General features: G+C 46.1%; 1 protein-coding gene across 7 annotated transcripts in view; it reads left to right on the forward strand.

Annotated features, from left to right (window-relative positions):
- plcb4a (phospholipase C, beta 4a) overlaps positions 1-12,272 on the forward strand; it is a 420,446-nt gene that overhangs the window by 371,143 nt on the left and 37,031 nt on the right. For 6 of the 7 annotated variants that reach the window (XM_078405622.1, XM_078405625.1, XM_078405623.1 and 3 more), the window contains 2 exons: positions 2,976-3,091; positions 7,810-7,885. The exons of the other annotated variant lie outside the window; for it this stretch is intronic. In XM_078405622.1, coding sequence (XP_078261748.1) covers positions 2,976-3,091; positions 7,810-7,885 — 192 coding nt within the window. The remainder of the gene's footprint in view (positions 1-2,975; positions 3,092-7,809; positions 7,886-12,272) is intronic. 7 annotated transcript variants of the gene reach the window in all.

The raw sequence follows: 12,272 nt of genomic DNA on the forward strand, positions 1-12,272 counted from the left end.
CGCCATCCCGGGGATTATCCTCGTGAAACTACGCTGCACTGCCTCGACAAATGCTCTCCGTCAGTTCACTCAAACCATACCCTTACGTTTAACCTCCATGTAGAACCTCCTATTGTCTATTGTCTATTAATGGGGTACTGATTGAGAATGATCAGCCATTGAATGGTGGTGCTGGCTCGAAGGGCCAAATGGCCTACTCCTGCACCTATTGTCCATAGAAGAAATGGTTAGTGATTTCATGTTCATAAGTCATTGGAGCAGAATTATTCCATGAAGGGTCCCTGCCCAAAATGTCACCCATCCATTATTCCATTTGGCCCATCAAGCCTGCTGATAACAGCTGAGGATCGCACCTCTTTAGAATCGTAGCGTCATAGAGTGATACAGCGTGGAATCATGCCCTTCGGCCCAACTTGCCCACACCGGCCAACAACCAGTCCCACGTGCCCGCATTTGGTCCATATCCCTCTAAACCTGTCCTATCCATGTACCTGTCTAACATTATCTTAAACGTTGGGATAGACCCTGCCTCAGCTGTCGGCTTGTCCCATACACCCACCACCTTTGTGTGAAAAAGTTACCCCTCAGATTCCTATTAAATCTTTTCCCCTTCACCTTAAAAATACCCAATCGCTGGGCCTCCACACGCCATCTGTGGCAATGAATTCCACAGATTCGCCACCCTCTGACTAGAGAAATTCCTCCTCATCTCCTGTCTAAAGTTTGCGCATGCCATCAAACGCAGTGGTGTAGTGGCCGATGAAAAAGGGTTCGATCCCGACCTCGGGTGCTGCCTGTGCGGAGTTTGCACGTTGTCCCTCCGGGCGCTCTGGTTTCTTCCCACATTCCAAAAACTTGCAGGTTTATGGGATAATGGACCTCGGTAAATTGTTCCTGGTGTGTTGGGAGTGACCACTTTTATTTTAAAAATTTAGAAAGTACTAGACCAAGTGGACCCGTTGGGCCCAAACCTCTCCTGCATTGGTGCAGCACCCTCTCCTCCCCCCTCACCCCTCCCCCCCCCCCCCCCCCCCACCCTACCCCTACCCTGTGCAAAGGATTCTGATTGTCTCTCCTATCAATGCCTCTGCTAGAAACATAGGAACAAAGAAAATTGGTGCAGGAGTAGGTCAGTCCTCAGACTGAAGAAGGGTCTCGACCCGAAACGTCACCCATTCCTTCTCTCCTGAGATGCTGCCTGACCCGCTGAGTTACTCCAGCATTTTGTGAAATAAATACCTTTGATTTGTACCAGCATCTGCAGTTATTTCCTTACAGTGTGAACGGGTGATCGGCGGTCAGCGTGGACTCGATGCGTTGCAGGGCCTGTTTCCATGCTGTATCTTTCAATCAATCAATCAATGAGTTGGGTGTTAAACAATACTAGACCAAGTGGACCCGTTGGGTCCAAACCTCATCTGCATTGGTGCAGCACCCCTTCCTCCCCCTCCCCCTTCCCCTCCCCCCTCCCCCCACTCCATCCCCCTCAACCCCTCTTATCCTCTCTCCTCCCCCCCCATCCCCACCCCCTCCCTCCCCTCTCTCTCCCTAGGAGATAGATTTAAACTTTAAAATGTGAATAACTTCAAAAATATAACACCGATTTCAATGAAACTTCCTCCATTAGCACCAAAGGGATGATGGTGAGTAAGGTGGGCCTAGAATTGTCGCGCTATCGTGTACCATTTTGGCTGTAGTTCAGTCACAAACAAACAAACAATCAAGAGTTTTAGTATATAGATTATTGAATGTAATTCTGTTTTTGTTTTCCATTACAATCTGTTTCCTCATTTTTTCAAAACTTTTTCACACAAAGTGTGGTGGGTGTAAGGAACGAGGTAGTTGAAGCAGGGACTATTGCAATGTTTGAGAAACAGTTAGACAGGTACATGGATAGGCCAGGTTTAGAGGGATGTGGGCCAAGCACAGGCAGGTGGAACTAATGCAGATGGGGCACGTTGGTCGGTGTAAGCAAGTTGTGCCGAAGGGCCTGTTTCAACACTGTGTGACTCAATAACGAGTTAGGTAATGATCTGAAACGTCACCTATCCATGTTCACCAGAGAAGCTGCCTGATCCACTGAGTCACTCCTGCACTTTGTATCTTTTTTGGTCAGCCCCGAATTAAAGTTTTGTCTCACCTCAGTTTGAAATGGCCTCCCCTAAATGAATAAAGGGGAGGCCATTTAAAACTGAGACGAGAAAAAAAAAAATCACCCAGAGGGTTGTGAATTTGTGGAATTCTCTGCCACAGAAGGCAGTGGAGGCCAATTCACTGGATGAATTTAAAAGAGAGCTAGATAGAGCTCTAGGGGAATCAATGGATATGGGGAGAAGGCAGGCACGGGTTGCTGATTGTGGATGATAAGCCATGATCACATTGAATGGCGGTGCTGGCTCGAAGGGCCGAATGGCCCCTCCTGCACCTATTGTCTCTGTCTCTGTCTCTATCTATGCTTAAGAAAATAACTGCAGATGCTGGTACAAATCGATTTATTCACAAAATGCTGGAGTAACTCAGCAGGTCAGGCATGCTTAGTTTTGTTAAGTTTATTGTCACGTGTACCGAGGCACAGTGAAAAGCTTTTGTTGTAAGCAGAAGGGCAACACATGATTACAATAGACAATAGACAATAGGTGCAGGAGGAGGCCATTCGGCCCTTCGAGCCATCCAGTTCAGTTTAGTTTATTGTCACGTGTACCGAGGTAAAGTGAAAAGCTTTTTGTTGCGTGCTAACCAGTCAGCGGAAAGACAATACGTGATTACAATCGAGCCATTCGCAGTGTACAGATACATGATAAGGGAATAACGTTTAGTGCAAGGTAAAAGCCAGCAAAGTCCGATCAAGGATAGTCCGCGAGGGTCACCAAAGAGGAGGAAAACAAAGATGTTTTATGTTGCTATGTTTCCACGTTTCCAAACATTTAACAAGTCTGTGAAACATTCCAGCTGATGATGATTTTTATTCATTGCAGGAGCACAGTGCCACACAGAAGTCACATTGTATGCAGGTGGACAAGCTCGTAGCCCAGCATGACAAGGAGAAATTAACTCAAGAGAAGATCTTAGAGAAGGCAATCAAGAAAAAGGGGTAAGGAACCAAATGAAAAGTTAACTCCTCAATAACTACAACGCAGGGGGAAGAGGCAATGTTGGCACATGTAAAATAATGGGAAAAACATCTTCACCCCGAGAGTTGCGAATCTGTGAAATTCTCTGTCACAGAAGGCAGTGCCAATAGACAATAGACAATAGGTGCAGGAGGAGGCCATTCGGCCCCTCGAGCTAGCACCACCATTCAATGTGATCATGGCTGATCATTCTCAATCAGTACCTCATTCCTGCCTTCTCCCCATACCCCCTGACTCCGCTATCCTTAAGAGCTCTATCTAGCTCTCTCTTGAATACATTCAGAGAATTGGTTTCAAGAGAGAGCTCGGTAGAGCTCTTAAGCTCACCCAGAGAGGCCAATTCACTGGATGTTTTCAAGGAAGAGTTAGATTTAGCTCTTTCGGGTGATGGAATCAAGGGATATGGGGAGAAGGCAGGAACAGGGTACTGATTGTGGATGATCAGCCATGATCACAGTGAATAGCGGTACTGGTGTGAGGGGCCGAATGGCCTACTCCTGCACCTGTTGTCTATTGTCTATCTTAAACATTGGGATAGTCTCAGCCTCAACTACCTCCTCTGGCAGCTCGGTCCATACACCCACCACCCTTTGTGTGAATAACTTACCCCTCAAGAATCCTATTAAATCTTTTCTCCCTCACCTTAAACCAATGTCCTCGAGTCCTCGATACCCTTACTCTGGTCAAGAGACTCTGTGCATCCACCCCATCTATTCTGTGGGTTCAAGAAGAATAGATAATAGACAATAGGTGCAGGAGGAGGTCATTCAGCCCTTCGAGTCAGCACCACCATTCAATGTGATCATGGCTGATCATTCTCAATCAGTACCCCGTTCCTGCCTTCTCCCCATACCCCCTGACTCCGCTATCCTTTAGAGCTCTATCTAGCTCTCTCTTAAAAGCATTCAGAGAATTGGCCTCCACTGCCTTCTGAGGCAGAGAATTCCACAGATTCACAACTCTCTGACTGAAAAAGCTTTTCCTCATCTCCATTCTAAATGGCCTACCCCTTATTCTTAAACTGTGGCCCCTGGTTCTGGACTCCCCCAACATTGGGAACATGTTTCCTGCCTCTAACGTGTCCAACCCCTTTCACAGACTGGCCTCTGCTGAGTCGGTACAGTAATGGGGAGATACAAGTTATAAGTGATGTTGTCTTTCGTTCAGTTTAGTCTATTGCAACGTGTACCGAGGTACAGTGAAAAGCTTTTGTTGCGTGCAAACTAGTCAGCAGAAAGACAATTCATGATTACAATCAAGCCATTTTCAGTGTACAGATACAAGATAAGGGAATAACGTTTAGTGCAAGGTAAAGCCAGCAAAGTCCGATCAAGGATAGTCCGAGGGTCCCCAATGACGTAGATAGTAGTTCACTGGTTGTGGTAGGATGGTTCAGTTGCCTGAAAACAGCTGGGAAGAAACTGTCCCTGAATCTGGAGGTGTGCGTTTTCACACTTCTGTACCTTTTGCCCGATGGGAGAGGGGAGAAGAGGGAGTGGCCGGGTTGCGACTCGTCCTTGGTTATGCTGCTGGCCTTGCCGAGGCAGCGTGGGGTAATGGAAGGGAGGTTGGTTTGTGTGACGGTCTGGGCTGAGTCCACAATTCACTGCAATTTCTTGAGGGGGGGACCTCATTGAAACATACAGAATAGTGAAAGGCTTGGATCGAGCGGATGTGGAAAGGATGTTTCCACTAGTGGGAGAGTCTCGGACTAGAGGTCACAGCTACAGAATTAAAGGACGTTCTTTTAGGAAGGAGATGAGGAGAAATTTCTTAAGTCAGAGGGTGGTGAATCTGTAGAAATCTTTGCCACAGAAGGCTGTGGAGGCCTAGTCAGTGGATATATTTAAGGCAGAGATAGATAGATTCTTGATTAGTGCGGGTGTCAGAGGTTATGGGGAGAAGGCAGGAGAATGGGGTTTAGGAGGGAGAGAAAGATCAGCCATGATTGAATGGCGGAGTGGACATGGTGGGCCGAATGGCCTAATTCTGCTCCTGTCACTCGTAACGTTATGACCTTATTTCTCCCTGTATGGATGGCAGATGCAATTAGGGAGAGGCATCTTGGTGACTTCTTCTCAGGCGATACAAAAGACCCAGTGCCGAAAGGGGATGACGTTGGCATGCAACGCATCATTTTTCAGATGCAAAGCTCATGCAATGTCCTTCTGCAGTTGTACAGGGCCCTAGTGAGACCGCACCTGGAGTACTGTGTGCAGTTTTGGTCTCCAAATTTGAGGAAGGATATTCTTGCTATTGAGGGCGTGCAGCGTAGGTTTACTAGGTTAATTCCCGGAATGGCGGGACTGTCATATGTTGAAAGACTGGAGCGACTAGGCTTGTATACACTGGAATTTAGAAGGATGAGAGGAGATTATTAAGGGGTTGGACACGTTAGAGGCAGGAAACATGTTCCCAATGTTGGGGGAGTCCAGAACAAGGGGCCACAGTTTAAGAATAAGGGGTAGGTCATTTAGAACAGAGATGAGGAAAAACCTTTTCAGTCAGAGAGTTGTGAATCTGTGGAATTCTCTACCTCAGAAGGCAGTGGAGGCCAATTCTCTGAATGCATTCAAGAGAGAGCTGGATAGAGCTCTTAAGGATAGCGGAGTCAGGGGGTATGGGGAGAAGGCAGGAACGGGATACTGATTGAGAATGATCAGCCATGATCACATTGAATGGCGGTGCTGGCTCGAAGGGCCGAATGGCCTCCTCCTGCACCTATTGTCTATTGTCTATGCCTAGTGGCACCGGGACAGTGAGTGCACACACGATTCTGTTACCAGACCCTCTCTGGATCCTCTAGTGGAAACATCCTCTCCACGTCCACTCTTATCTGTAGTTTTTTTTTCCCCCCCGCCTGAAATCTGAGATATTTCTGCTGAGTTAGAACGTAGGAGGGATGAATAATCCTAATAGTGATCGGGAGGGATGGACACAGGGTGCTGGATTAACACAGCGGGTCAGGCAGCATCTGTGGAGAAAATGGATGGGCGACTTTTCGGGTCGGAAACCCACGTGGTCACGGGGGGGAAATGTACAAACTTCACAACGACAGTGCGTGTGCGTAGTCAGGATGGAACGCGGGTCTCTGGCACCGTGAGACAGCAGCTCTATCACCGTGCCACGCTGTTACATTATGCCCATACGTTACTGCCATCCATGCGGGGAGACATGGGTGCCAAGCTCCTGACTCAACCTTGTGGTGGGTCGGAGATGGAAACACCATGGTTCCTAATGTTTCATGCCCGCGTTCCGACAATCCTGTCCTTGCACTGTGCATTTCATTGGGCACCGTTCCATTATTCACCACCTGAAGAAGACCAAAGGAGGGTCCCGGCCCGAAACTGGGGCGTCACGGTGGCACGGCGGTGGGAGTTGAGTTGCTGCCTCGCACCGCCAGAGACACGGGTTCCATCCTGTCTTTTCAGGGACGCTGCCTGTGCGGAGTTTGCACGTTCTCCCCGTGACCCGGGAGGGGTTTTCTCTCTCTCTCTGCGAGTGATCTGATTTCCTCCTGCACTCCAATGACTTTGCGGGTTTGTCGTTTAACTGGCTTCTGCGAATTGTAAATTGTCCCCAGTACGTTTAGGGTGGCGTAATGTACCTGCTACTGAAGGTTTGGGAAGGAGCAATAGCCAAGGTCTCCTTTCCTTAGACAAGGGTGATGTCCATAGGCCAGATTAGTGGCAGAGGTCGATGGTGGCCGGCTGGAATGATCCTGAGGTCTGGAAGCCGAGCGAGGGTATGTGCCTTTGACCATGGACAAGCCCAATGCAGGCACCAGCGTGAGTGAGGCTGGATGAGAAGATGAAGACCTAAGATGTATCTTGATGAGGCTTATTCTGTACACCCATTGTTGGATTTCATAGCAGCACTGTGGCGCAGCGGTAGAGTTGCCGCCTTACAGCTACAGAGACCCAGGCTGTATCCTGACTACAGGGAGCTGCCTGTACAAAGTTTGTACGTTCTCCCCGTTACCTGCGTGGGGTTTTACCTGGGTGCTCGGAGTAAGAATTATTAAGAATAAAGGGTCGGCCAGAGAGTTGTGAATCAGTGGAATTCTCTGCCACAAAAGGCAGTGGAGGGCAATTCACTGGATGATTTCAAGAGAGAGTTAGATAGAGCTCTTCGGGCTAACGGTATCAAGGGATATGGGGAGAAAGCAGGGATGATCAGCCATGATCATATTGAATGGCGGTGCTGGCTCGAAGGGCCAAATGGCCTACTCCTTCACCTGTTTTCTATGTTTCCACCCACATCCCAAAGATGTGCGCTTCTGTAGGTTAATTGGCTTCAGTAAAATTGTAAATTGTCCCTGGTGTGCAGGATAGTGCTATTGTACAGGTGATCGCTGGTGGGCACGGACTCAGGGGGCTGAAGGGCCTGTTTTCACGCTATATGTCTAAAGCCTAAAGTCTAAAGATTTCCGTTCTGAGTGTTAAGAAGGACACAAAGACTTTCTGAATTTGCCTCATCTGCCTTTTGTTCTTGCTTTGTTGGGTCCTCTTATGAAGCGGCCTTAATTCACCCATTGCCAACAGAGGAAATGCCCGATTCAAGAGGTTTCTGAACTTGTTCATTATGTTGCTCTTCGACAAACAACAGCATTTACAACCAGACGGTGGAAGCGTGATAAGAAATGTCTTGCTGTTAACTCAATTTCCTTGTATTTCAGAGAAAATAATTGTGTTGATGTGAAGAAGGAAACCGAAATCAAAATAGAAACCTTATCTTCAGATCACAAATTAAAGGTAGTGCAGTCTTGCATTTTAAACCACTCAAAGTACATTGAAATTGTGTTTTACATGTAATGAGGTGGAATGAACAGTGATGTTTGTTGGAACTCAGTTTGCATTTGGCCATGATAGGTATCCCATCAATAATACCGAAGGTAGACACAAAATGCTGGAGTAACTCAGCAGGTCAGGCAGCATCTCGGGAGAGAAGGAATGGGTGACGTTTCGGGTCGGGACCCTTCTTCAGACTGACCATCAATAATACCTATCATTAATAATAATAATCCATCAATTCCCGTCAATTTTCTTGATTAGAACGGGTGTCAAGGGTCATGGGGAGAAGGCAGGAAAATTGGATTAGGAGGCAGAGATTAGCCGTGATCGATGGGCCGAATGGCCAAATTCTACTCCTATAATGTAACTTGTCATAAGTGATAGGAGTAGAATTAGGCCATTCGGCCCACCATGTCCACTCCGCCATTCAATCATGGTTGATCTATCTCTCCCTCCTAACCCCATTCTCCTGCCTTCTCCCCATAACCCTTGACACCCGTACTAATCAAGAATCTTATCTATATTTACCTTAAAAATATCCACTGACTTGGCCTCCACGGCCTTCAGTGGTTGTGAATTTGTGAAACCAATTTGTGCTGTATAAAATTCAGGCTTGCACGTAATCAGCCTGGCTAAGAAGTCATGATTCCTTTTATTTTGTGTTTGAATAAGTATAACTAATATTTTCTAAAAGTTGTTGTTCCATTGTTCCAGCAAGTATTTATTCTGCAGATAGATCTGAGTGTTTCTATGCATGATAATAGTGCAGTTTTTAAAATAAATAATAATTTCAGTTTAGTTTATTGTCAGGTACAGTGAAAAGCTTAGTTGCATGCTAACCGGTCAGCAGAAAGACAATAGATGATTGTATTGTCTGAAGAAGGGTCTCACCCATTTCTTCTCTCCAGAGATGCTGCCTGTCCCGCTGAGTTACTCCAGCATTGTGTGTCTTATCTTTGGTTTAAACCAGCATCTGCAGTTCCTTCCAAACACAGTACGTGATTATAATTGATCCATTTACAGTGTATTGATACATTTACAAAGGGAATGACGTTTAGTGCAAGGTAAAGCCGGCAAAGTCTGATCAAGGATAGTCCGAGGGTCATCAAAGAGGTTGATGGTTCGGCACTGCTCTCTGGTTGCGGTAGGATGATTCAGTTGCCTGATAACAGCTGGGAAGAAACTGTCCCTGAATCTGAAGGTGTGCGTTTTCACACTTCTATGCCTTTTGCCCGATGGGAGAGGGGAGAAGAGGGAGTGGCCGGGGTGCGACTCGTCCTTGATTATGCTGCTGGCCTTGCCGAGGCAGCGTGAGGTGTAGATGGAGTCAATGGAAGGGAGGTTGGTTTGTGTGATGGTCTGGGCTGCGTCCACAATTCGCATTGCATCATTCAAGCGTTTATTGAGTACTCTCAGTACTAACCTGCAATTTTACGTATCGCTATGTTAATTCTGATGTTAAATATACCAATAACTATCGCAGGGACATTTAGGGGGAAAAACAATCTTCAAAATGAACAGTGTTTTGGCAAACCTATTTTATTCACCAATCAGGGAGTGCATTTTGATTCCTTTACAATTTCATTCCTTTATTCCAACCCTATATTTGCACCTTGATGATTATATGCATTATCGTTTTTGTTTTCATGTGCGACAGGTTTTTAGATTTATGCATTTGTATCTTGCATTTGGATTTCTTTTGCATTGTGAGGAAAGTCCCCTTTAAATTCACAATATTATGTGTGGTTTAGTTTAGACTTTTGGTGGTATAGTGCGGAAACAGGCCCTACGGCCCACCAAGTTTGCAGTTTTGGTCTCCAAATTTGAGGAAGGATATTCTTGCTATTGAGGGCGTGCAGCGTAGGTTTAATAGGTTAATTCCCAAGAATGCCGGGACTGTCACATGTTGAAAGACTGGAGCGACTAGGCTTGTATACACTGGAATTTAGAAGGATGAGAGGAGATCTTATCGAAACGTATAAGATTATTAAGGGGTTGGACACGTTAGAGGCAGGAAACATGTTCCCAATGTTGGGAGAGTCCAGAACAAGGGGCCACAGTTTAAGAATAAGGGGTAGCCCTTTTAGAACTGAGATGAGGAAAAACTTTTTCATAGAGTCAGAGAGTTGTGAATCTGTGGAATTCTCTGCCTCAGAAGGCAGTGGAGGCCAATTCTCTGAATGCATTCAAGAGAGAGCTAGATAGAGCTCTTAAGGATAGCGGAGTCAAGGGGTATGGGGAGAAGGCAGGAACGGGGTACTGATTGAGAATGATCAGCCATGATCACATTGAATGGCGGTGCTGGCTCGAAGGGCTGAATGGCCTCCTCCTGCACCTATTGTCTATTGTCTAAGTCCATGCCGACCAGCGATCACCCCGTACACTAGTTCTATCCGACAAAATAGGGAACAATTTTACAGAAGCCAATTAACCTACAAACCTGCACGTCTTTGGAGTGCGGGAGGAAACCGGAGCACCCGGAGAAAACCCACACGGGTCACGGGGAGAACGTACAAACTCCGTACAGACAGCCACCTGTAGTCGGGATCGAACCTGGTCTCTGGCAGTGTAAAGCAGTAACTCTACCACTGGGCCACCATGCCACCCTGCGTCAATGGTTAATATTGCCAAAAGCAACGCCAGATTCTACCTTACTCTTTTAATCTCTGGAGGAATACTTGGGGATGATAATTTAACATGCAGTGTGATTCATAGGAATCAGAACTACAGTGAAGAGGGTGTTTTTAAACTTATTAATGGATCCAGATAATCATTGATAATAGATAGACACAAAACGCTGAAGTAACTCAGCTAGTCAGGAAGCATCTCTGGAGCAGTGGAATAGGTGACGTTTCAGGGTCGAGACCCTTCCTCAGACTCATTGGTCATTTTGATAATCTTTGATAATATTGCTGATTGATATCTGAAAAATATGACATATCTAGAGTTTTAGCTGTTAACTTCAGTAGGTGACTGACCGAAAAGAGATTTGGGAATTCTTAAACAGCAAGGTCAATCCCTGTTATGAGTGAATGAATGAATGAATGAATGAAGAAAGACATTCTTGCCAGAGAGGGAGTACAGAGAAGGTTCACCAGATTGATTCCTGGGATGGCAGGACTTTCATATGAAGAAAGACTGGGTAGACTCGGCTTGTACTCGCTGGAATTTAGAAGATTGAGGGGGGATCTTATAGAAACTTACAAAATTCTTAAGGGGTTGGACAGGCTAGATGCAGGAAGATTGTTCCCGATGTTGGGGAAGTCCAGAACAAGGGGTCACAGTTTAAGGATAAGGGGGAAGTCTTTTAGGACCGAGATAAGAAAGTTTTTTTTCACACAGAGAGTGGTGAATCTGTGGAATTCTCTGCCACAGAAGGTAGTTGAGGCCAGTTCATTGGCTATATTTAAGAGGGAGTTAGATGTGGCCCTTGTGGCTAAAGGGATCAGGGGGTATGGAGAGAAGGCAGGTACGGGATACTGAGTTGGATGATCAGCCATGATCATATTGAATGGCGGTGCAGGCTCGAAGGGCCGAATGACCTACTCCTGCACCTATTTTCTATGTTTCTATGAATGAATAAATAAGTTTATTGGCCAAGTATGTGCATATACAAGGAATGTGCCTTAGTGCTCCGCTCACAAATGACAACACAAACATACAGTTAACAATTAAGAATTAAGAATTATTCCCTTGACTACTTCATTCGGTTACCAATAGATTAATCAACACACTGAACTTATTTATTATGGTGTTTACAAAGTACTATGTGCAGATGCTGATTTACGCCAAAGATAGACACAAAATGCTGGAGTAACTCAGCGGGTCAGGCAGCATCTCTGGAGAAAAGGAATGGGTGACGTTATAGACCGTGGCTAGACCCTTCTTCAAACTAAGAGTTAGGGGAGAGGGAGACATAGAGATAAGGAAGGGTAAGGTGTGAAAATGACAGATCAAAGCGGACGATGGTCAAGGAAATGTAGAATGGTTCATTGTTACTTGATCTGTCGTTTTCACACCTTACTCTCCAGATTCCCTCTCCCCTGACCCTCAGTCTGGGGATCTTATAGAAACATATACATTTTTTAAAGGATTTCTGAGGATCTTATAGAAACATATAATTTTTTTAAAGGATTGGATAGGCTAGATGCAGGAAAAATGTTCCTGATGTCGGGGGAGTCCAGAACCAGGGGGTCACAGTTTAAGAATAAGGGGTAGGCCATTTAGGACTGAGATGTGGAAAAACTTCTTCACCCAGAGAGTTGCGAATCTGTGGAATTCTCTGCCACAGAGGGCAGTGGAGGCCACCTCCAATCTCCCCCCCCCCACCCCCCCATCCACTCTACTG

Source organism: Rhinoraja longicauda, chromosome 9, assembly GCF_053455715.1.
Source record: "Rhinoraja longicauda isolate Sanriku21f chromosome 9, sRhiLon1.1, whole genome shotgun sequence".
NCBI lineage: Eukaryota > Metazoa > Chordata > Chondrichthyes > Rajiformes > Arhynchobatidae > Rhinoraja > Rhinoraja longicauda.